General features: G+C 39.9%; 2 protein-coding genes across 2 annotated transcripts in view; one reads left to right on the forward strand and one right to left on the reverse strand.

The window, feature by feature from the left end:
- The window catches only part of LOC139310039 (zinc finger protein 252-like), a 371,392-nt gene that overhangs the window by 108,985 nt on the left and 236,244 nt on the right, over positions 1-26,163 (forward strand). The gene's annotated exons all lie outside the window — the stretch shown is intronic.
- Positions 616-13,628, reverse strand: LOC139313462 (zinc finger protein 850-like). Its single transcript, XM_070939070.1, has 3 exons — positions 12,488-13,628; positions 9,027-9,029; positions 616-1,752 (listed from the first exon to the last, which is right to left on the reverse strand). The coding sequence occupies exons 1-3, from the start codon at positions 13,490-13,492 to the stop codon at positions 616-618; spliced, it is 2,145 nt and encodes a 714-aa protein (XP_070795171.1). The 5' UTR covers positions 13,493-13,628.

Below are 26,163 nucleotides of genomic sequence, written 5' to 3' on the forward strand. Positions count from 1 at the left end.
CTCCAAGCAAAGGAGATCACAGTAGGAGTTGCAAATAAACCTGGAGATCTTGTGCTCAAAATCACAACTCCTTTTCTTCTCAGTTCAATATTCCTATAGCTCTTCTCCATGAAGGTCACCTGCAAGGGAGAACAGCCTTTACATCTGAAATTTTACACTGCTTTTGTCACTGCCCCAAATTCCCCCAATATATGTGCTGTTCATACTTTTTCTCCGACTTGCGTGCCACATTCTTGACAAAATCTGAATAGACATGCTTGATGCCCTGAATTCCTGGAACTGTTAAGAAAAGACTTTGAAACCCTTCTGCTTTTTCTCTCGTTTTCTCATTATATGAGGAACCACACCTGGCATTTCTATCATTTATCATGATAAAAAAGGCAAATAAAACTCCCAAAAAGATTTTTTAAAAATTACATCATTTCTGCAAAAATAACTTCTGCTGCTGATGGCCAGGTAGCCATTATCAAACTAATATGTAATAACCCATTTTTTTCCTCCTTCCTGTCTAATACCATGACATATTTGACTACAAAAAATCAGGCAAAGTTTTTGGTCAAATTAAAGAGTCAATTTTTCAGCTGACTCTTTCTAATGAGACATTAGAAATAAAATTCAAATCTTCTCTACACTCATCACTTTGGGCCTCATGTGGATTTTCTTGTGTGTGATAAGGGTGGAATGTTTCCTGAAACATCGTCCACACTCGGGGCACTTAAATGGTTTCTCCCCTGTGTGTATAAGCACATGATTTAAAAGGCTAGCCCTAGTACTGAAATCTTTCCCACATTCTGGACACTCATACAGTTTCTCTCCTGTGTGAGTCCTCTGGTGTCTCACCAGGCTGGAACTCTGACTGAATTTTTTGCCACAATCAGGACATTCAAAAGGTTTCACTCCTGTGTGAGTCCTCTGGTGGTTCACAAGCTCAGAATTCCAAAGGAAACTTTTCATACAATCTGGACACTGATATGTTTTTTCCCTGGAGTGAGTCCTCTGGTGTGTCAGCAGTCTAGAATTGCTACTGAATTTTTTTCCACAATCAGGACATTCATATGCTTTCTTTCTTATGTGCATCCTCTGGTGTTTCAACCGGTTGGAATTGTGACTGAACCGTTTCCCACAGATAGCACATTCAAAGGGTTTCTCTCCTGTGTGACTCCTCTGGTGTAACACCAGATTGGAATTGTGACTGAAACATTTCCCACAATCAAGACATTCAAAGAGTATCCTTTCTATGTGAATCTTCTGGTGGCTAACGAGGCCGGAATTTCTATTGAAACTTTTCCCACAATCAGGACATTTAAAGGGTTTCTCTCCTGTGTGAGTCCTCTGGTGTATCACCAGATTGGAATTTTGACTGAAACATTTTTCACAATCAGGACATTCAAAGGGTTTCTCTCCTGTGTGAGTGCTCTGGTGTCTCACTAGATGGGAATTTCTAATGAAATCTTTCCCACAATCAGGACATTCAAAGGGTTTCTCTCCTGTGTGAGTCCTCTGATGAATCACCAGGCTTGAATTCTGACTGAAACTTTTCCCACAATCAGAACATTCAAAGGGTTTCTGTCCTGTGTGAGTCGTTTTGTGTGTCGCCAGGCTTGAACTCCGACTGAAATGTTTGCCACAATCAGGACATACAAAGGGTTTCTCTCCTGTGTGAGTCCTCTGGTGTGGAATGAGGTGGGAACTCTGACTGAAACTTTTTCCACAATCAGAACATTCAAAGGGTTTCTCTCCTGTGTGAGTCCTCTGGTGTTTCACCAGCCTGGAATTGTAACTGAAACATTTGCCACAGATAGGGCATTCAAAAGATTTCTCTTCCATGCGAGTCCTCTGTTGTCTCATGAGGTGTGAATTTCGAATGAAACTTTCATACAATCCAGACACTCATATGTGATGTGAGTCCTCTGATGTATCACCATGTTGCCATGCTCACTAAAGTATTTACCACATTGGGAACACTTTTATGGCTTTTATTCTGTGTGGATCTTCTCATGCATAATCAGCTGTGTTTTGCAATCTGATTTTCTCACAATAGGCACATCTATGGAGCTTTTCCATTACTTATATTCTTGAGGTCAAAATATGTGTGATCCCTTTTTAGTGAGGTTTTGATTAAAGCTGTTTTTTTCCTCCCAGAGCAAAGCCTGCATCACTGTCTGCCCTACATGGCTCGCCAAATGATGTTTTACTTCCCAGTAACTACCAGATATTTCCCTCTTTTGCGGAATAAAAAGTATTCTCCCTTGACTTTTCATGTAATATATTCTCGAGTTCCATATGCTCTACTTATTCCAGCTTGACATTTTTCTTAGTTTTCTCTTTTGTCTATCAACTGCTAGAGAGCAGAATTGTGTGGTTTTCTGAAGGAAATGGAAAATATTTTGATTTCTGGCTTGATTTATATTCCCTTTCAATGTTGCTTGTTATTCTCAGTTGTCCGGAGTACTCTTATTGCTATCCCCTTTGTCTATAAGATTGAAAGAAATGTTTAACTTTAATTGTGTATAAAATGGTTGCAGAAGATGTGAAAAAAAGAAAAAAATTATATATTACAACTAAAAAGCAAACATGCGACAATGCTAGAATTACCTCTTACATTAATTATGATTCATTTGACAGATGGAAGACTACCAAGATCCAATTTAAAATATCCACTCAATCATGAAATTCCCTAGTTGACTTGGGTCAATCACAAATTCTTAGCACTGCAAAGGGTTATCATAAAATATATCTGGAAGCACTGGATATAAATTATATATATGCATACAGAGAGAAATATAGATGCCTACAAATGTATATATTGGGAAAATTCATGTCTTTCAAGCCTGAAAAATGTCCACAAATGGTTACAAACCTTCCAAGCTAACTTTAGAAATGTGGGGCTTTAATTGATGAAATGAGGCCTAAAGCTTCTGCAAGATTTGAAGCACCAGTTTTGCCCATGGAAGCCCTCAGCTCTTAAGGGCAGAAAATACTGTTCATAATGACGCAGGTGACATCCCAATTAAAGCAGTCCTCATCTCCTGACCTCAATTGTGACTGGCATTTGTGTTGCTAAGCAACCCGATCGTGAGCATGATGTCACATCACAGTGCCAACTTAAATCTGATCCTTTGCAGCTGTTAAGCAAATAACTGTGGGTTGTTAAAGGGAATTTCACATGACTATGACTTGCATATGGGATCTTCACTGATTGTTAGAAGCTAGCTGGGAAGGTCACAAATGGGGATCATGAGTGTGGGATGCGGAAACTATCAAATCTGTGCACCGTAGTGCACAGTTTGTGTAGTACCCAAATCGGTGCATCTCCTTTTCCTGCACCTTCATAGCTACAGGAATTGCTGACATGCTGTCAATGAACAAGTGCTATGATGACCATAAATGTGTGGACCAGGTGTAGTATGTCTGCTTTTACAATGCCATAGTAACTTTGAAGACTCAGGGAAGAAGTGGTGAGAACTGCATATACAACTGAACATCCCAAAAGGTCCTCAATAGCCATTTTTGAAAAAGTGCTGGATTAAGTAGAATTGAATCTGGTTAATACACAAATGCGGCACCAGTATGAAACACCTTGCTTATTGGCAAGACATGGAGGTAAAGAAACAAAAATCCCCTAAAAAGACCAGTGGCAGATTCAGTCCAATCTTGTTTCCAAGAAACAGCAAGTCCATAACAGAATAACAGAATTGGAAGGGACCTTGGTGGTTTCTTAACTAATCTCCAGCTCAGGCAGGAGACCCTATATCATTCCGGACAAATGGCTGTCCAATATTGTCTTAAAAGTTCCTGACAAATCTAGATAACAACTTTGTCATCCAAAAAGTAGAGGAGGAAACTAGGAGTCTCCTATAGTGACCTAAAGCCCAGTCCAGCACAATACTAGTGAAAAAGAAAAATATATTCTAAAAGAAATGAGTCAGATAAACTGAAAGACAAAAGGATAATTATAAAAATGGAAAGAGGGACATACCAGCAGTTACCCTGAATCTACAAAAATGAAATCAGGAAAGCTAAGGCTCAGAATGAACTAAAGACTTGCCATATATGTCAAAAATATTTTTTTTAAAAATTTCAACATGTAAAGTACAAGAAGGAAGTGAAGGAAACAATAGGTCTGCTAATGGGAGAAGATGGCAAGGAAGTGACTGGCAGCAAGGAGAAAGTGGGGCTACTTACCATATTTTTCAGAGTATTAGACATACCTTTTTCCCCCCTAAAAGGGGGTGAAAATTTAGGTGCGTCTTATACACCAAATGTAGCCCCGCCCACCCACTGTCCCCCATCCTTTGGCCCCTGCCTCACAGCAGTTACCTCCTTGCAAGCAAACAGCAAGAAAAAACAGCTCCTTTCAGCTTCAGCACAGGCTAATTAGTACAAGTTGATTGGATCGGCCTCCTGACTCAGCTGATTTGCTCTCAGCTGTTTTGCAGGGCTCTGCTGCTTGCTGCAAGAGGTAAATTGCTGGAGCAGATTTTTTTTTTACCTTGTGCTAATCAAGCTATGCTGAAAAAGAAAATGAAAGTAAAGCAGGCTGCAGCATCCCGAGAGAAGCAGAGAAGATCATTGCTTGCAAGCAGACAAGCAGAGGTACCAAGCATACACCATGCTGTGGGAAAAATGAGAGGTCCTGTTGTCCCACAGAGCCTGCCGCTGCTTGGGGGGGTGGGGGGGGAGAAGAATGGCGAGACTCAGGGAGTAGGTCAGTTGGAGCTGGGTGACTCAGGGCTGCTCAGAAGCCGCCCCCGCCGGTGCCAGATGTTTGGGTGCCTCGGCTTCAGATCGCTCCCTCCCTCCCTCACACACACACACACACACACACACAAACACAGGTTGGAGAGGTCTCTTGCTCGCTCTCTCTCCAAGCACCCCATGCACAGCCGTTTGAGAAAAGGGCCCAGACGGCTGGGTGCATTTGGCTGCAGGAGGAGGCACGGCGCAATGGGATTGTTTTGTTTGCCGCAGTGGTGCTTCGGGAGTGCAGACGGATGTCTGCAGCTGACAACTATAATGAATATGTCCACCTGCCCTCCCAAAGCACCACCGCGGTGAACAAAACAACCCCATTGCTATGGATGCATAGCTTTTTGGGGCTGAACAGGGAAGCTGCTGCTTGAGGGGGGGGGGCAAGTAAGCTGCTAACTTCTTCCCCGCAGCCCTGCCATGCTTGCTTACCTTCCACATGGGCTTCTGCTTGCCTGCCTTCACAAGCTGGCCACCGGGATGCCAGGAAGGCAGCATGGAAGGCAGGCAAGCATGGCAGGACTGCGGGCTGTGGACCGGTTCAGGGGTGTGGCCAGCCAGCCATTGCTCCCAATTCAGTGAACTAGCCTCAATCTCCGCTACCTATTCGCCCGAGCCAGTCGGAACCGGGAGCATTTCACCCCTGCTCCAGATCCTCTCTATGCATCTGGGTCGAGCGAAAACAGCCTTTCCCATTCCCTCGGAGGCCCTCCGGAGGCCCTCAACGGCCCATTTCCCAACTCCCGGTGGGACAGGAAGTGACTTTTTTTTGCTGTCCCCAGCCTCCAGAGTCTCTGGAGACTGGGGACAGCAAAAAAAGTCACTTCCTGTCCCACCGGGAGTTGGGAAATGGGCCGTTGAGGGCCTCCGAGGGAATGGGAAAGGCTGTTTTCGCCCGACCCAGATGCATAGAGAGGATCTGGAGCCAGGTGAAAAAGAAAAATGAGCTTCCCCCGCCCGGGCCCCCCGGAGGCAGGAAACAGCCTGTTTCCCTACTTCTGGTGGGCCCAGAAGGCCTAAAAATCAGCTGGCTGGCACGCGCATGCATCCCAGAGCTGAGCTGGTGTGCCCACTGATACGGCTACACATGCCACCTGTGGCACTCATGCCATAGGTTCGCCATCATGGGACTAGAGGATGAAGAAGTAAAAGAAACGATAGCATGGGCAAAGAATTTTGGATACACCATAGAATAGGAAAAATGGCAACAACTTTGGGAAAGAAACTATAAATTAACATAAGATGTTTTATAGATGGCATATTCCACCAGAAAGATGAGCTAAGATGTTTAAAGATAAATCAGCTAAGTGTTGGAAATGTCACCAGTTGCCGGGATCATATTATCTATATGTGGTGGTTGTGTAAAGAAGCAAAAAAATACAAACATGGTTAGAGGGAATGTTGCAGCAATATATAGAGTAAAAACCAGAGATATTCTTATTGGGAATTTTACCAGAGAATTATAGTAAAGAAGATACATATTTGATTACTCATATAATAACAGCGGCTAGAATTGTATTTTTTTTTATAAATTTTTATATTATAAAAATGTACGCAAATGATGAAATAAAAATAAATAATAATTGAATAAAAAATTGAAATGAGAATTAAGATAATTAGAAAATCGGGGCTGCTCAAATACCACTTTAGATTGAACTGAAAAGGGAAACAACAGGAGAGAGGGGAAGGAGTAGAGAGAGAGGAAGGGAGAGGAGAAGAGAAAGAAGAAAGGAAAAAGGAGAGGAAGAAAAGGGAGGGGGAAAGAGGAGCAGAGGAGGAGGTTAGAAGGAGGGAAGAAGAGAGGAGTGGGGGAAGAGAAAGGGAAGTAGGAAAGAGAAGGAGAGGAAGAACGAAGGAAGTAGGAGGAGAAAGAGGAAGGAAGAGAAGAAAGGTTGGAGTCAAGGTAAAAGGTAAAAGAGCAGTTCCGAAAAAGTAAAAATGAAAGTTAAAAGAAAAGATGAATGAAAAATGATGGAAATGACTGTCCATGTAAATGTGTTTATGAGAAATAAAAATAAAAAACTTTTTAAAAAAATCCTGTGGACATAGTATATTGGAATTTCAGTAAGGCGTTTGATAAAGTAGACCACAATCTACTTCTTGGTAAGTGAAGAAAATGTAGGACAGATAGCATCACCATCACATATATTTGTAACTGGCTGACAAACTGCACTCAACGTGTAATCCTTCATGGAACTACATCTCTATCCAGAGAAACTAAGCGAGGAGATAAGACTCTAGGACTGAGAAACTTCCTGACACCCAGAACAATTAACCAGTGGAACGGTTTGCCTCCAGAAGTTGTGGGTGCTCCATCACTGGAGGCTTTTAAACAGTGACTGGACAGCCATCTGTCTGAAATGATATCGGGTCTCCTGCTTGATCAGGGGGTTGGAATAGAAGACCTCCAAGGATCCTTCAAACTATGAGCTCCTCCGTTACAAACCTCCAGGGATGGAGCACCCACCACCTCTGGAGGGAAGCCATCCCCAAAGCATAAACCCTGTCTTGAAAGAGACTTTTTAGATCTTCCCACCAGCAGAAAATTGCAGCCACCAGTTTCACAGCCTGCAGCACCAGTGGACCAGGGGAGGGAAGGAACCTGCAGCAGCAGCAGCAGCAGCTCCTTCTCTGCTTCCAGACTGTGGAAGAAACCACATAGCACTACTTGCTTCCTGGATTCTTCTCCAACCTGTCCTCGAGGATCTTACCTCCTGGCCAGCTGCAGCTTCAACCCCGGGGAAGAGCATAAAAGCCACTCTGCACACCACCTTCCGCCCATGAGTGATCCGGAAATTCCTCTGCTCTTCTTCTCTCCTCCTATCCTTTCTAGCAATATGGTACTCGATGGTTTTAACTCCTTTGTTATGTATTATGCACTTTTTCAGGCACAAATGTTGCTTATCTGACTGCCACCTCTTGTCCTGAAGGGAGGTAGAAAAACATGCTTGTCCCGCCTCTGCCTAAGTCATTTGCAAGATGCTTTTGCTGATTAAATGCTATCAAATTGTTATTGACTTCTAGCAACAGACTTTTGCAACTGAGCCAAATGAACTAGTGAAATGTGAGGCTACTTAGCTTACGGAGATAAGCTTCATGCTGAGCCTTAAAAGTACATGAAGGTTTTATAAAAGTACACAATCAGCTTTCATAGGGGTGACTCTCAGTGGAAATCAAAGCCTCTCTACATCCAAAAACTTAAAATATTTCCTGTGCCTCCCAAGGATTTAGGACACTGGCAGCACCATCAGGCAAGATGCTCCAGGGGAAGAGAGCTTCACTCTTGCTGACCAAAGCTGCATCCAAAAGCACCAACCACAGATTGCTTCATTGCTCAAGGAGGAAATTTTATATCTGCTAAATGCCATGTGCTGCTGTAAATTTGCTTGCACTGAAGTCTCCATTAGGTCACAGAGAGAAAAATATGCAGCAGAGCCTAAAAAATGGAGCCTAAGAAAGAGGGGCTGATTGCCTATATATGGTAGAAGAAATGTTTCCCCGAAAAAATGGGAAAAAAAAGAGGCAAAAATAGAATAACCCATCAAACCATAGCTAGCTAATCACCAGGCTAACCTTTTTTTAGAAAGCTACCCTGCAATGTCATTTTTAATTAATTTATTTATTGATTGATTTTTAAATTTGTACACCGCCCTTCTCCCTGAGGACTCAGGGGGGTGAACAGCCAAGTAAAAGCATAAACTACAAACATTAAAATACAATTAAATATATATATATAAATTTGGCCCCATGATTAAAAACAACAAACAATTAAAAACATTTTTAAAAGTGTTAGGCCAGCCCGGCTTGCTGGGAAAAGAAGGTTTTAAGGGCACAGCGGAAGTCACCGAGGTCTTGGATTCTCCTTATCTCTGAGGGCAGCTGATTCCAGAGGGTAGGTGCCCCCACAGAGAAGGCCCTCCCCCTGGGGGTCACCAGCCTACATTGTTTGGCTGATGGCACACCGAGGAGGCCCTCTCTGTGGGAGCGCACAGGTCGATGGGAGGCCGTCGGTAGCAGCAGGCGGTCTCGAAGATAACTGATTAATTAATGCATTAATTAACTAATTAATGCAGATTTAATAAGGTATGGATGGTGAGGATAGTGGCTATTGGTTCTGGGCTCTGTTGTATATAGGAATCTGGAATAAAATAACCCCAAACTTTTATTGATTACCTTTTCATTCAGGAACTCATGATGGCATATAAAGCCCTTTCTGAGTAGCATGCTGTAATTTACAGGGCAAATGTCCTCTAGCCTACCTGCCTACCTACCATGACATGCTTTTTGCCACTCAATATTTCATAGCTCCTGGAAGGAGTCTTTATGCTTAACCCAACACTGAATTAGAACTCATGGCTTTCCATCCAGTGTCCTTGAGTCTTACACTAGATGTTTGAGTTTGGTGCCTTTTAAGTCAGTCGAGTCAAGCAGTTTTCCCCCTTTCTTGCTTAGGTCTAGGCCTGATATGACTGGCCAAAGTTGCACAGATGGCTTAAGGCAGGATTGGAACTGAGTATTTTCCAGTCTCTAACCTGGTGCCTTCACGACTACACAAACCTGGAGCTGCTTCTTCCCCACAAAATGTACCCATTGAGCCGTTCCTGCTGCTCCAACAGTCCAACATCTTTGCATTTGGCTCGTCCTTACCTTCCAGATAACTACTGTCTTTCAACCCGAGCTTCAGACTTCCTTTGTGGGCTGGTGGCTTCTGGCCTGGACCTGTGTGGCGTTTGGGCTGCCTTTTAATTTGCTCAAATTTGTTAGAGACGTAGTGTTAGTAAGTTTTGAGGGTCTAATTTATCTTTTTATTGTAAAGAGGTTTTTTTTTTTTTTGTTGGGTATTCTATTGGAAGAAAAATCCAGTCCGGTTCCAAGCTAGTGGAAAGGCGTTGGAAATAAAATGGCCGATTGGAAGGAAGATTGATGAACAGAACCACCTACAGCATGTGGTTCTGGGACAACTGACAAATTAGCTGGATGAGTGCAAGGGTTTTTACAGTTTCTGAAATGCTACAGAGGTTGTACAATGTAGTGAGCCTGTTGTCTCTTGCTGTTCTAATGCTGGTGGGTTAATCCTATTATGTCCTGAAGGTCATGTGCTGTTCTTAGAATTTGGGTGGAGGGGGATATAAATTTTAATCCCATTGCTGGAAGTGAAGGTGTTCTGTTTGTGAAAAGGCTGGCCCAGTCTTTCTTCATGGGCACGAAATAGCCATCTCTAAAGATTTCAGGCATCTGCTGGGGGCTATTAAAAAAGACTGAGCCTGCTGTCTTTAAGAACATGTCTCTCCATTTCTCCTTTGGGGAAATATAATATTCTGCCTCTTTTAATATTCCCCAAAATATTTCATTGTTCTAGGAGGGGGGCTTCTCACACTCCTATTTCTCTCATGTTAGTTTTAATGTGTCTTCTTTCTATATTGTAATTAACTTTATTTATTTTATTTTTTATTTTTTATTTATTTTTATATGCTGCCCTTCTCCGGAGACTCAGGGCAGTTTACAATGCGTTAAGCAATAGCCTTCATACTTTTGTATATTTTATACAGTCAGCTTATTGCCCCCACAAACAGGGTCCTCATTTTACCCACCTTAGAAAGGATGGAAGGCTGAGTCGACCTTGAGCCTGGTGAGAATTGAATTCGCAGTAATTGCAGGCAGCTGGATGTTAAATGCTGCCTTAGTAGGAGGCATTAGCCTCCTACGCCACTCAGGCTCCTTCACTTCACTCCACTTAATATTTCTGCTCTGCACTTCATCCTTAATCATGACAAAGTATTATTTTTATGCCCAGATTCATACCGATGCCCCCCTTTCTTGCTTTCTTGTTGTACATGCATCAGACACCTCCAAGAAAAAAAAAATTGCACTCTGCAATGAACTCTTGCAGTAGCCAGCAAAGTCATAAACTTTCAAGTTCTTCTTTTCCCTGTCTTAATGTCCAACTTTATTCCCCAAAGAAATAAGAAATCCATGGCTAATAAATATAATTGAGCCGTGGTGGCACAGTGGTTAGAATGCAGTACCGCAGGCTACTTCTGCTGATCACCGGCTGCCAGCAGTTTGGCAGTTTGGATCTCACTGGCTCAAGGTTGACTCACCCTTCCATCCTTCCCAGGTTGGTAAAATGAGAACCCAGAGAATTGGGGGCAATACGCTGACTCTGTAACCCACTTAGAGAGGGCTGTAAAGCACTGTAAAGCAGTATATAAGTCTAAGTGCTATTGCTATAATTTGTCCTCATTGGGTTGGATCCTAAGCATTGCTTTAGAATGCATGATTATGCACTACAGTAAAGTCCTGTCAAAGATTTAGAGGCTTTGGCTATTTCAAGTTTTTTTTTTAAACCATGAGACATGACGACAGCTATGCAAAAAAAAAAAAAAAAAAAAGACACCAAAAATGAGTGAAAGGAAACATTAAATATAATTTTAATGTTTTAAAATTTAGAAACTTTCAAACTTCAAACTTGAAGCTACCTAGAGCTGGAGCCTCAGGCCAAAAGAGGTTCTTGGTTTCTCCTCACCCCTGACCTGCTCCTGGTTGTGGGTGTCCTTTTGCAGAGGAATCATCAAATGCAAAGTGACCCACTAGAAAAAATATATAGAACCAGTCCTCTGAATTGTGTTAGTGAAATGAACACACTTGCAATTCTTTGGTGTCTTCTAAACTCAGCAAAATCAGCTCATTCATTTGCATAGCTAAAATTCCAGCTCTCTGCTCTGATTATTGTTCCTCTCTTTACTTGTATGGATTATTTGGAAAATATTAAAAATAAGTCCTGAGAGAGGAATGAAAGAAATGGAAACATCTTAACGCCCACATTCACAGCAATGCTGACAATACCCTTTTTTTTTTCATTCTCAAAAGCTATTTAAAGACCCACACAATGTTTTTTAGAAATGAAACATTTTGTACCATATAATTTATTTCTCACAGCTCCAACACCAAGGCAGTGTTGGAGCTGAGTCCGCCCCGAGTCTTCGAAGAGGGGTGGCATACAAATTGAATTAATAATTATTAATTATTAATAATTAATAGTTGCAACAAATAAGACAAATAAGCATCTTGATGCTGCTACCACGGGGGTAACAAGCAGGCACCTCCAAGAAGAAAAGATCATAGCAGGGGTTGTTAATGAACCGAAGAACCCTATACTCAAAACCACAATGCTTCTTCTGCTAAAGGTACAAGCTACTCTCTGCATATTTTTTTACAATGTATTCTTTAGAAGCTTCAGCAGCTTATCGGGACCACTCAGAAACATCGCTTATGACTCACATAAATTTTGTGCAAAGGATATGCTGGCTAGGAAATTCTGGCCTCAAAACTGGAAGACATTCAGGATGCAGAAGGATGAAACTGAATGTTGCATTTCTATGTTCTATAATGCTCAATTTGCAAATTGCACCATTTCTGTTAACGTAAATATACAGTTACTTCTGCTGATGGGCAGATATGTACTGTTCGTCTTTATCTAACTAACATTTTCCATTTTTTCATGCTCATCCTTGATGTCTTATGAGATGTTTGATTAACAAGAATCAGGCCATAGTCGGTAATCAGTTGTTCATCTTGACTTCCAATAGGACACTAGAAATGAATTTCAAGACTTCTCTAAACTTATCATCTCCTGCATCATGTGGATTTTCTTGTGTGCAGTAAGGGAGGAATTTTTTGTGAAACACCGTCCACATTCCAGGCATTTGAATGGTTTCTCCCCTGTATGTATACCTACATGATTTATAAGACTAGACCTAGTGCTAAAATCTTTCCCACAATCTGGACACTCATATGGTTTCTCTCCTGTGTGACTTCTCTGGTGTATCACTAGGTCTGAATTCCGAAAGAAACTTTTCCCACAATCTGTACACTCATATGGTTTCTCTCCTTTGTGAATCTTCTTGTGTGTCATTAGATGAGAATTCTGACTGAAACTTTTCCCACAATCTAGACACTCATATGCTTTCTCTCCTGTGTGAGTCCTCTGGTGTATTGCCAGGCTGGAATTTCGACTGAATTTTTTTCTACAATCTGGACATTCATATGGTTTCTCTCCTGTGTGAGTCCTCTGGTGTCTCACCAAATCAGAATTCTGACTGAAACTTATTCCACAATCTGGACACTCGTACGGTTTCTCTCCTGTGTGACTCTTCTGGTGTATCATCAGGTGGGAATTCCGACGAAATTTTTTTCCACAAACCAGACATTCATATGGTTTCTCTCCTGTGTGTGTTGTCTGGTGTATCACCAGGTTGGAATTCTGACTGAAACTTTTCCCACAATCTGGACATTCATACGGTTTCTCTCCTGTGTGAGTCCTCTGGTGTATCACCAGTTCAAAATTCCGAATGAAACTTTTCCCACAAACCAGACACTTATAAGGTTTCTCCCCTGTATGAATCCTCTTATGTATCACCAGGTAGGAATTCTGACTGAAACCTTTCCCACAATCTGTACATTCAAACGGTTTCGCCATAGTGTCAGTCCTCCGGGGGATTATCAGCTTGTCCTGCTTGCTATAGTTTTTGCTGCATTGGGAGCTCTGGTAGGGCTCCCCTCTGGTGTGAGTAGTCCTTTCATGAACAACCAGGGAACTGTTCTGATCAAAGCTTTTGCTGCATTGGGAGCATTGATATGGCTTTTCTCCAGTATGGATCCTCTCATGCATAATCAGATGTGATCTACAATCTGTGCTTTTCCCATAATAGGCACATCTGTGGATCTTTTCCACCCCTGACATTCTTGGATTCTCAAGGACATCAAAAACACTCTGAATGCCTTCTTGGATGGACTTTGATTCAAACTACTATTTGCTTCCTCACCAGTCGAGGCCTGTATTGTGATCTGCCTTATGTGGCTGTCCAAGTGACCTTTTGCTTCCCATCGACTTCCAGATATTTCCCTTTTTTTCTGAACTAGGAAATGATCCCCCTTGATATTTTGATGTGTTTCTTCCAGATACTCTTATTTTTTTCTCCAGCTCAAAACTCTTTTCCTGGTTTTCTCTTCCTTGTCTGTAAGCTGCTGGGGAAGAATAAGAGTTTTGGGGTTTTCCGGAGGAACTAATAAGATTTTGATTGCTGCCTTGGTTTCCTTTGCATTTTAATGCTGAGTGTGATTCTCAGTTCTCCAGTGCTCTCAATGGCATTCTTTTGCCTATAAGATTCACATAAAAGGGTTAGTTTAATTATGGTTTATAAAATAGCTACATAGCATTTGAAAAAAATAAGAGCAAAAAGCATGTATATTACAATAAAACATGCCAAAGATGCCAAAATGCTATTTTAACCTCTTGCATTAAGTACAATTCATTTTCAATATACATGTCTAGTGAGATCCAAGTTCAAATATCCACTCAATAGGGAAATGTACTTGTTGACTTGGATCAATCACGCATTCAACCCAATTCAGGTAGTCCTCACTTACTGACAGCCATTGGGACCAGCAAGTCTATTTCTAAATGGCATGGTCCTTAAGTATGACATCACTTAACCATGCCAACTTACAACATCTGTTCTAGCTGTGGTCATTAAGTGAATCACCATGGTCTCCTCAGTGCAGTGTAACATAACTGTGACTTGCAGCTTCCTGTCAATTCCCAATTCATTTTGTTTGTTAGAAGTCAGTTGTGAATGTTCCAAATGTTGAGTCCGTGACTGTGGGACACCACAACCGTAAATGCAAGTAGTGTCACACCCACATAACTGTGAGAGCCACAACTTTGAGGAACACTTTAAAGTTGTCTTTTTAACACCACCGTAGCTTTGAAGACTGAGTTGTAAGCAATAAGGTAGGCATACCTATAAAACCGAACTTCCTAAATGGGCTCAATAACTATTTTTTTTTTAAATCTGGGTTAAGCACATTTGTGCCACATTAATCCATGGACAGCACACCACCAGGAAATCCTGTGTTTGTTTGCTAGATATGGAAGTAAAAACTTCCATATCTAGCGCACCTAGCGGATCTGCGCACCTTCCGCCGCGCTCTAAAACCTTTTTATTTCACCAGTCGGGCCTGGCCCAATTTTCTCCCTCTTTTATAAAAGAATTTTTAATTTTTAATATTTTTTAGTATTTTATATATTTAAATTTTAAAATTGGTTTTAAATTGATTGGGGTTTTAATTTGTCTGGGCCAAAAACTATTTAATTTGATTTTAATTCTGCTTTTAAATTTTGTATGTATGGATTTTATTGTTGGCTGTTCACCACCCTGAGTCCTTTGGGAGTAGGGCAGTATAGAAATAAAATAAAATAATAAAATAAAATAAAATAAAATAAAATAATAAAATAAAATAAAATAAATAAAATAAAATAAAATAAAATAATAAATAAAATAAAATAAAATAAAATAATAAATAAATAAATAAATAAATAAATAAATAAATAAATAAATAAATAAATAAATAAATAAATAAATAAATAAATAAATAAATAAATAAATAAATAAATAAATAATTCCTGAAGACACCACTGGCAGATCAGTTCCTAATTGTTGCCAAGAAAAGAACATGCCCATAAAATTACAAGGAGTCAACCCTAACACGGAGGAAACTAAAAAAATAAATAAATCTCCCAACAGATTGAAAAATGCAGGCACCAGTTTTAAAGCATGCACCACCAGTGGAATAAAATCCGGGGAGGGAAGGAATATGTAGCAGCTGACATGTTTCAGCCTCGTTGCTTCTCTGCTTTTACACCCTGGGGAAACCCAAACAGCCCTACTTGCTTCCGGCCTCCACCTGTCCGTAGCTCACCTTTCAGCTGCTGCTTCCACCCTGGGAAGACCAGGAGAGCCACCCCCCCCTCCCACCTCCAACCTCTCAGCGGAGAGCCGGAAGAGGAAGCGCTCCCGCTGTTGTTCTCTTCTCCTCCAAATCCCCTCTAGGAATCTACTGTTGGAATGTTTCAACTCCTTTCGCCTCAATTACCGATGCTCTACTTTTGCAGTGAAAGTTGTCTAGCGCCGCCGTTTGCTTATCTATGGTGCGCCATCTAGTGACATAAAGCTGAAAAACAGGATGTTCTGTCTCTACCTAAGGCAGTAGCAATATTTTTTTTTTTATTGATCATGCTCCCCTCAAGTGGACTCCAGTGATCAGATCACTTTCTCCATGATGATTATCCCTAACTTGTTCGCTGGATTCACTCATCACCACAGAAATAGCTTCCCGTGCAAGAAGCTAGAACTATACCGAGGGAAAGAAAGCGGGGTGGGGGGAACTGCATACAGCAGTCAAAGCCAGTGGTGGGTTTCAAATTTTTTTACTACTGGTTCTGTGGGCGTGGTTTGGTGGGTGTGGCTTGGTGGGCGTGGCAGGGGAAAATCTCCATTTCCTCCCCACTCCAGGGGAAGGTAACTGCAAAATCCCCATTTCCTCCCGATCAGCTGGGACTTGGGAGGCAGAGAATAGATGGGGGCAGGGCCAGTCAGAATTTTTACTACTGGTTCTCCAAACTACTCAAAATTTCCACTACCGGTTCTCCAGAACTGGTCAGAACCTGCTGAAACCCACCTCTGGTCAAAGTGCACCTCCTTTAAGGATCGGTGAAGACTGTTCCAGCCAGTTATAAGTCTTGAGGTGTGGATGTGTACAGGACAATTCATGAACGCTTAGTTTTGCAAGAGACAGAAACTTGAAGATGGAAGCTTGACCCTGCTTAGCTTTTCAAAATTAACTAGATTCTTAAAAGCCTGAAAAGCTCATGAAGCACTTATTTGTGTGCAGGCGCCCTAAATTATTGCCAGCTTGCTAGCTTGATTCCAGTAATAAATGGAACATGCAACATTAATTCCCCATCTGTAATATTGGGGAGTGAATCTCACTAGAGCAGTCTCCCCAATTTCCAGAGTAAGAATTCAGCCTTGATTATTCCTGAGCAGAATATTTGGAGGGTGTTAGTTTGCAGATTGGAATCTGATCAATAAATTCCTCCACTTTTGTAGGGTTTGGCTCTCAGTAAAGATGAATACCTCTCTACATCCTAAACTTTTATGACTGGTTTCCTGTGGCTCCCAAAGAATTAGGACCTGGGAGCATCAACAGGCCAGAGACCCCAAGGGAACAAGCTTCATTCATGCAGGCCAGACTGCCTCCAAGCACGCCCGGGGTTTGTTTCATTTCTAAAGGAAGAAAGTTTAAGTCTGCTAAATGCCACGTGCTTCTGTAAGTTGTCTTGCATAGAAATGTCCATTAGGATAAAGCCAGAGAAAATATATGCAGCAGAATCTAGAAAAAGGGGGCCTAGAAAGAGGGGGTGACTGTCTATATACTGAAAAAAAAAAAAACCCTCCCCAAAGTGACATTTCAGAGGATTGTAAAAGTACATGCAAAAATCTATGAAAGGTTGCCATACTCTTTGTTTGAAATGCATATCCTTTTAAATTTGAAACTTTTAAAGTAATATACGAAACAAAATAATTTTACATATAGGCTCAGACAAACACCTCTCTTATTCACAGGAGCCTAATAAGAAGTTGGGGGTGGGAGGCACAACACACTCAAGACTTGCAAGATTTTCTTATTACCTTCAGTCTTTATAAAAAAAAAAAAAACTGTTGAGTCTTCCTGTGAAGTTGATTTCTTGGTCTGGTCTATCAAGTGAGGCTGAGCCTGAGGGACCTTTCATGGCTGTAGAGAGACTGGATGTCCCCACTTCTAGTCCAGCAACTCCCTGCCAGCACCCCAGCTCTCCAATAGGAAAGCCATCCAGAGAGATTCCCTACTACACATTGGTCTCCTCCCTATCAACTGGAGGAAGAATAAGCCTGTAGGGTGGTGATGAACGTTGATAGTCCTCACGTAGTGACCACAATTGTGATGGGCAATTCTGGCAAATAGCTTTATTGCAACAGGCTTTTGACCTCACTTCTTTTCTGGTCATTAAGTGAATCAATGTGGACATTGAGATAACAAATGACTTCTACTTTTGATTTAATTTCTGTCTTCCCCATGAATTTTATCTTAAGCTTGTTGGGGAGCATGTTAATGGCTATCACAGAATCAGGGGACAATGTGATGGTGGTAAATGCAAAGATTTTTCGCCGAACTGTTTTTTATATACCATCATAATCTTGAATGGTTGCTAAACCAGGCAAATGGTTAGTGAGGACTATCTGTATTACACCCATTTGCACTGGATGTCATTTGCTGGAAGCATCGTGGGGAGGAAATAATCATTCTATCCAGCTTCACATCCAGAAGGATGTGAAGGATCGTGATGAGATATTTCTGCTCTGGGAGCTCCCCTTCCTCTGGGACTGATGGAGGCATTTGGGATTATGAGCGCACAAAAATGGATGTCTCTCCCCCAAATGGAAGCGTTTGTGAGCCAGAGCTCTTCCCAAGAAGATGCCATGGGGAGCACAGCCACTTCTTAAAAGCCCCCTTACCATGCTTCCTTCTAATCCTTCTCTTCAATAGCCCAGTTATCCTACCTCCTTCAACTGATCGTCATACGATTTAGCATCCAGACCCTTTATCATCTTTATTGATTTTCTCTGCACTTTCCAGGGTCTTAATATCTTTTCTGTATTGTGGTGACCAGAACTGGATGCAGTATTCTAAGTATGGTCTCACTAGCATAGTGTGAAGCAGTACTATTACTTCTTGTTGTCTTGACACAATCCCTTTGTTGATGCAGCCTAGGACTACACTGGCTTTTTTTAGTAGCTACAGCACACTACTGGCTCATACTTCTCCAATAGGACACTTAAGATTCTTCTCACCCTTAATACTGTTGAGCCAGGTACTATCTATTCTTCACCTGTGCATTTGGTTTTTCCTACCTAAAGGTAGAGCCTTACTTTTCTCACCACTGAACTGCATTTTGTTGGCCCAATGCTCATGTCTCTATAGTTCTGGATCTTGAGTCTACTAAAATATTGGCTCTTCCACCCAACTTGGTATTATCTGCAAATTTCATCAGTTCCCCTTCTATCTCATCTAGTTCATTTATAATGTTGAAGAGTACTGGGCCCAAGCCTGAACCTTGAGGTACCCCACTGCATGCTTCTCTCCATGTAAATCTAGTTCACTGAAGAGCATCGACTGAGTGCGGTTTGTCAGTCAACTGCAAATCCAGCACAACTTACCAAGAAGTAAGTTGTGGTCCATCTTGTTAAATATCTTGCTGAAGTCCAAGTATACTATCTTTACATTTCACAGATCCACTAATTTAGTTAATCAAACATGGCAATCTGTTTTGGTTCTCTGGCATTATATGTTTTTAGCAAATCCATTCTGGCTTCAGTTACAGTTGCCCATCATTTCTATTTCTCCAGAAGCATTAGTGGAAACAGAAAGAGAAGTTTGTTTTAATTAAATAAGTTGTGAAATCCCCAAACATTTAAAAGAAGGAATAAATTTAGGGGCACTGAACCCAGAAGAACCAAGAGGGGGGTCACAGGCATCTCCAAATACCCCAACTGCCACATTCAGGACCAGCTTTCAGACTGATCAGCCAAGTTCTTCTTATGCTAAAGAAATTCATCCCTGGTAGGGGGGCGTGGCCAGCGTCACAGCGGTACAGTGTGGATTCCGGTGCTTCGGGAAAGCACCAATATCCCACCTGATTTTGGGGATCCCCTGGGATCATAGCTGTCCTGTAGGGACAGTGAAGAACGGAGGCACAGGCTGGCACAGAGAGGGAAGGTGCAAGTCCCTTGAAGTGCCGGTATTAGTCTTCGACCCAGCAGCGAGGGAAGGCAGCCATCAGAGCTGTCAAAAGCAGTGGTGGCCACAAACAAGAAGAGGAAAAGTGAGGATCATCTGGGTGAGAGAGTGATGTCCTGGAAACAAGGTTCCTTTAAAAAAAAATTCTCTCTTGAACTTTAAAAGTATTTAAATTAAAAAGAATTGGCAAAGAGGAGAGGGGAGAGAGTGGAACAAAGCTACCTCCCCTCTTCCGGAAGAGCGGCAAAAAAGCGGAAGCCATTAATAACGACAAATTAACAAAAATGGAAAAAGCAATTTAAAAATTTAATAAAATTGGAAGCATATTGGGAAAAGAAGCTCCTTTGGCAAATGAACTGTATTTTGAAAACTTAAATTCGTTGTAGCTGGGAGTTTAAAGCTGAAGAAAAAAAGTAAATTGATATTTTAAGACTATTTCAAGTGAGTATGGTGCCATCTAGTGGTGACGAAGAAACTTAAGAGAATAAAGGAATAGATCAGAGTGAAACAACCTTGGACATTGTTTTGGAAACTGGCAAGAAAACTTTGATAAAAAGTAGTCTTGTGACTTTGTAACAGAAAGGGGAAGACATAGAAAGGAAAAAAAGATTGAAAGTTGTTTCTCTTTGGTTTTGTCTAGTTTTTTTTTTTTTTTTTGTATTCTCATTTTACACCTTCACTTGATAGATCTATAGACTTTGGAAGATTTTGGAAGAGTGATATTTTGGAACATTATTTTTTCTTTTTCTGTTCTCCTGGTTGTTCTTTTTCCATTTTTCCATTTACTTTTCTTTTTCTTTCTTTTCTTTTTTTATTGCAGAAGTACCTTCTTGCTGGATTTAATTTTGAGTGTTAAGGACATCTATAGAAGCAATTTATAACTTAACAAGATTAATTATTATTTGAAGATCTATACAACATAGACTCTAGACACTACCACTGACAAAAACACTGACAAAAATACTACTATAGATAACGAAATTGAAACATAATAAGAGTAGTTCAGTGCATGAAATTTTGGGAGAACCTACAAAAAAGAGTTAAGATGACAAGTACCAGAACAACCACTATAACTAAAGCAAATAAGAAAATAACTTCAAATCAAGCCTCCCTTACAGCATCTCCTGCTCAACAGAGATCTATAGATACTATGCTTGGAACAGAAAAAGAAAAGATGGGTTCCATTTCCAGCATACAAAATATTCAGTCAGTCTTGGCAATGATACAGGAAGCGATGAATAAGACCCAGGAATTGATTGCTAATAATCATGAGGAGACAAAAAGAAATCATGACAATTTGAAATCCGATGTGGGAGAGATAAATGATAACATAAAGAAAATGGATGACAAGATAGAAAGGATCCAACAGAACATTGCCAAAAACGAACAAAGGATTCAAAAGCCTGATAGCCTGGTAGCTCAGCAGACATTGGGCCTGGTAGCTCAGCAGACTAAAAGCATTGTGATTAACATCAGCTGTCGGCAATTACTGTAAGTTCGAATCTCACCAGGCTCAAGGTTGACTCAGCCTTCCATCCTTTCTAAGGTAGGTTAAATGAGGACCCAGTTTGTGGGGGCAATAAGCTGACTTTGTATAAATATACAAAAGTATGAAGGCTATTGCTTAACGCATTGTAAGCCGCCCTGAGTCTCCAGAGAAGGGCGGCATATAAATCATTTAAAAAAAAAAAAAAAAGACAGAACTCAAAAAGGAACAGACGGTCAAGAAAGTAGAAATGCTGGAACAACAACAGATGGCAAGTAATCGGCAGCTCGAAGACTCACTTACTTACTTGGAAATGGAGAAGGCATCATTTTACTTAAGGATCCAGAACATAGCAGAAACCAAACAGGAAGACCTGGGAGAGATAATGACGGAGATTTTCGCTGAAACAATACAGAGACATAAAGATGATATACGAAGGGATATTGATGAAGTTTACAGGGTGCACACCAATTATGCACGTAGGAACAAACTGCCAAAGGAAGTGCACGTCTGATTCGCAAAGAAAACGATAAAAGAGGAAATATGTAGAAAAATGAGAGAGGAGGCAATTTTTTACAAAGGGAAGGAAATAATAACACTGAAACAAATTCCAAGATGCATAAGCGACCAGAGGAAAAACTATAACTTCCTCACAACACAACTAAATAAACACAAAGTGATGTTCCGTTGACTACTACCAGAGGGCATCTTAATCTCGTGGCAGGATAAGAAATTTAAGATAGATAGTCTGGAAGGAGCCCAGGAGTTTTTTGACCAACATTTCGTCCTTGAGGAAGACCAAGAATCCAGAGAGGAATCGGAAAATAAGAGCCAAGAGGAATAACCCATAGAAGAAACAGAAGATGAACAAGAGGAGAAGAGAAGATTGGAAAGAGAAAGAATGGAGAGAGAAGGAGCAAGGAGAAAAACGCAAAGAATAACAAGAAACACAAGGAAACTAAAGACAACAAATAGGAAGAAAAATGGAACAGGAAATAAAAATGATTTTGATTAATATAAATGGATTAAATGCCCCAATTAAAAGAACCCGGACATTCACTAAATTACAAAAATTGGAGATAGATATTATAAACCTACAGGAAGTCCACATCAAAAAACAACACCAAAAGATATTAGAAAATACAAGACTAGGAAACCTTTAGACTTCACTAGCAGAACAAAAAAAAAGAGGCATTGCAGTCTACATTAGGAAACACTTAAAAACAAAACAGGTATATGCAGATGATGAGGGAAGAGTTCTAATGATCAAAATACAAACAGAATTAAAAACAATATTATTGATTTCGATTTATGCACCAAATGAGAACCAACGTGCCTTCTTCAAAAATATACACAACAAAGTAAAAGACTTGGATTATGAAAATTTTTGCATTGTAGGCGACTTCAATGCAATTTTGGACACAGAAAAAGACTATTGGCGTACCAGAAAAAATAAAACTAGGAAAAAGACCCTCCCAGACACTTTTAAGGAAATGGTGCAAGAACTATGCCTTCAGGACGCTTGGAGGGAGATAAATAAAGAAAAAAAATAGTATATGTTCTATTCCAATCCACATCTATCCTGGTCTAGAATAGATATGGCCTGGATGACAACAGATCTTAGGAAAGACTTAGAAGAAATAGAAATAATGACAAACATATGGGCAGACCATAGTCCGGTAAAAATAACTTGGAAAGGCTATCGGAAGAAGAAGAGATGGATGATAAACACCAAAATTTTTAAAGACAATGTACAAATGATAGAAAAAGAAATGAAAATATTTTTTGAGATCAACATCAAAGAGCAAACCTCCCTCCAAAACTTATGGGACACGGCGAAAGCCTATATAAGAGGCTTGACAATAGCATATTTGGCAAAGAAAAACAAAGAAAAACAACAGAAGAAAGACAATTTGTTGAAGGAACTCAAAGAGTATGAATCCGAGCTACAGAATGAACCTCAAAACAAAAGGATCAAAGAAAAAATAAATTTGACAAAACACAATATAAATTTGATCACACAAACAGAAATAGCCAAGAAAATTAAATTAGTAAAACAAAATCATTTTGAACACGCGAATAAGACAGGACGATGGTTGGCATACAAATTGAAGAAAGAAAAAGAGAGAAGGACACTATATCAATTACAGGACGACACAGGAGAGATACATTACAGGAACAAGGACAAAAAGAACATAGCAAGAACATTTTTCCAAAAATTATATGAACAGGATGAGTCTTCAGAAAAGGACATCAAACAATACCTAAACGAAGCTGACATTAAAGAATTAGAAGAATCACACAGGGACCTATTGGACAGGCCAATCACGATGACAGAATTAATAGAGGCGAGGAAAAAACAGAAAATAAACGGACAGTATACCTGCAGAGTTTTATAAAACTTGCCAACACTCAATAGACGAAATTTTACTCGGAGTACTTAATGATGCACTTCTGGAAGCTATAATTCCTAATTCCTGGACAGAGGCCATTATTACATTGATACCAAAAGAAGAGACAGATCATATACATATTAAAAATTACAGACCGATATCACTTTTAAATGTGGACTACAAGTTATTTACATCGATTATCACAGAAAAAATTAAGAAAATAATTAATGAATACATTCATTCGGATTAAAACGGTTTTATCCCAAAGAGACAGATAAAAAACAACATGAGATTAATAATGGACGTATTAGAATATTATGAAGCAAATTCAGACAAACAAGCGGCCTTAATTTTTTTAGACGCACAGAAGGCATTCGACAACCTAAACTGGAAATTTCTTACAACTGGAAGCTATGAAATTTGGCGATAAATTTACAAATATGATAAAGAAAATTTACTCCTCCCAAACTTCAAAAATAACAATAAATGGTGACTTGACAGAACAATTTCCAATATCAAAAGGAGTGAGACAGGGGTGCTCTCTGTCTCCTCTGTTATTCATATTAGCTTTAGAAACTCTCTTAAAGGAAATTAGAAGAGATAAGGAAATAAAAGGTCTGAAAATTAAAAAGGAGGAATACAAACTTCAAGCTTTTGCCGATGACATTGTATTTATTATAGAGCAACCGATAACAACCGGCACCAAATTATTAGATAAAATAGAAAAATATGGGAGAATAGCCGGACTCAAAATCAATAAACAAAAAACCAAGGTACTAACAAAAAATCTCACTAATCAACAAGAAAAGGAATTAGAAGATGAATTAGGCACAAATGACAAAGAAGGTAAAATATCTAGGAATATGGCTCACCAACAAAACCTCATCAATTAGAGAAGACAATTATGATAAATTGACAAGACAAATTAAAAAAGACTTAGAAATTTGGAAAAAAATACAATTATCTCTTTTGGGAAAGATCGCTTCAATTAAAATGAATGTCCTACCTAGAATTTTATACTTATTCCAAGTGATCCCAATAAAACCGGGGAAGAATTTCTTTAAGGATTTCAATAAATTAATAGCAGACTACATCTGGCAAGGGAAGAAAGCAAGAATTAAAATAAAATACCTACAAGATACAAGAGAAAGAGGAGGACTGGCACTACCAGATGGGAAACATATTAAAAAGCATCAGCACTAATTTGGATCAAGGAATGGATGAAACTCAAAAATAAAGGATTATTGAATTTGGAAGGATTCGATCTACAATGAGGATGGCACGCATTTCTATGGGAGGGCACCGATAAACAACATGGATATTTTCAGAGGCATATTCAGAGACAAGCATTATACCAGACATGGCAGGGCATTAAAAAAGCACACTACAATAAAATTCCATAATGGTTATCGACCATGGAAGCCCAGATCTACCCAAACGCCATGGATATCACCAAAATGAGAACCTATAAAGATTTGCTAAATAACCAAGGGGAACTAAGAACAAAACAAGAATTGAAGGAGATGGATACAGACATTGACTGGTGGCCATACAGATTCAACTCAATTTGGATTCCAAAAAGGCCAATACGAATTAGATAAAATTTTACAAGGATCACAGGACAAATTGATAAACAAAGTTTATAATTATTTACGAGGATATAAATTAGAAGAAGAGGTGGTTAAAGAAAACATGATAATTTGGGCAAAGAATTTTGGCTATAATATTGAATTAGACAATTGGGAAAAATTATGGACAATAAATTATAAATTAACAATGTCTGTACCCTATAAAGAAAATTTGTACAAAATGTTTTATAGGTGGCACCTCCCACCGGCCAGACTGGCAAGAATGTTCCCCAATACTTCTTCAACATGCTGGAAATGCAAACTTCATAAAGGAACCTATTATCACATGTGGTGGACCTGCCCAAAGGCCAAACAATACTGGCAAAAGATCAGAACACAAATAGAAGAAATTGCACAACAAAGAATAGAAATGAGGCCAGAAACCTTTCTACTAGGCATAATAAATGGACAATACGAAAAGGAAATAAAACATTTAATCATTCATATAACAACAGCAGCACAAATAATTTTTGCACAAAATTGGAAGAGTAGTGACATACCAACAGAAGATAGAGTAATTAGTAAAATCATGGAATGTGCAGAAATGGACAGACTCACAAAGGAATTACAAGATAAAGAGGAACACGATTACTATCTAATATGGGAAAAGTGGTACACTTGGTTGGAAGATAGAAAAGGGAAAAAGACTAGGAAGTAATTGGAGTGACCTAATATAGAAATAGGAACATAAACCACTAATGCAGGTTAATAGTGAATTATAACGATAGATACAAGAGAAAGACCAAACAAAGAATAAAGGAGAGGAATCGATGTATTTCATGATGTGGGGAAGATTTTATGATGTGTGCACTGCAGTATGCAGTGATGGAGAAGACCATCCTTGAATCTGAGAAGAATGCCAATAAAAACAGATCCAGTTTAGCCATTCTAATTCAACTGTGCCTAATGAGATGCCATTCTTTCACAGAATTTAGGACTGGAGCAGATAGCAATGCAACAAATAAATTTAGAGGCAGAAACCTAACTGCAGTTCATATCATCAGAGTCACAGAGTGCATGGGCTGATATATGACTGAAACTGAAATTCTAAATTTATAATGAGGAGGGAAGGGAAGCTGAGGAAGACAGACTGGTCATAGAGATGTGGAATGCACAGAGAGATTACAAGTTAACAATTGTAGCGCGTTAGAAAACCACTGTATATGTGGAGTCCACATCACTGAGCAAGAGTTGGGAAATGAGCTTTACATTACCTTTTCATAATTAA

This window comes from Pituophis catenifer, unplaced genomic scaffold (assembly GCF_029215685.1).
Source record: "Pituophis catenifer annectens isolate HBS135680 unplaced genomic scaffold, rPitCat1.0.hap2 SCAF_2, whole genome shotgun sequence".
Lineage (NCBI taxonomy): Eukaryota > Metazoa > Chordata > Lepidosauria > Squamata > Colubridae > Pituophis > Pituophis catenifer.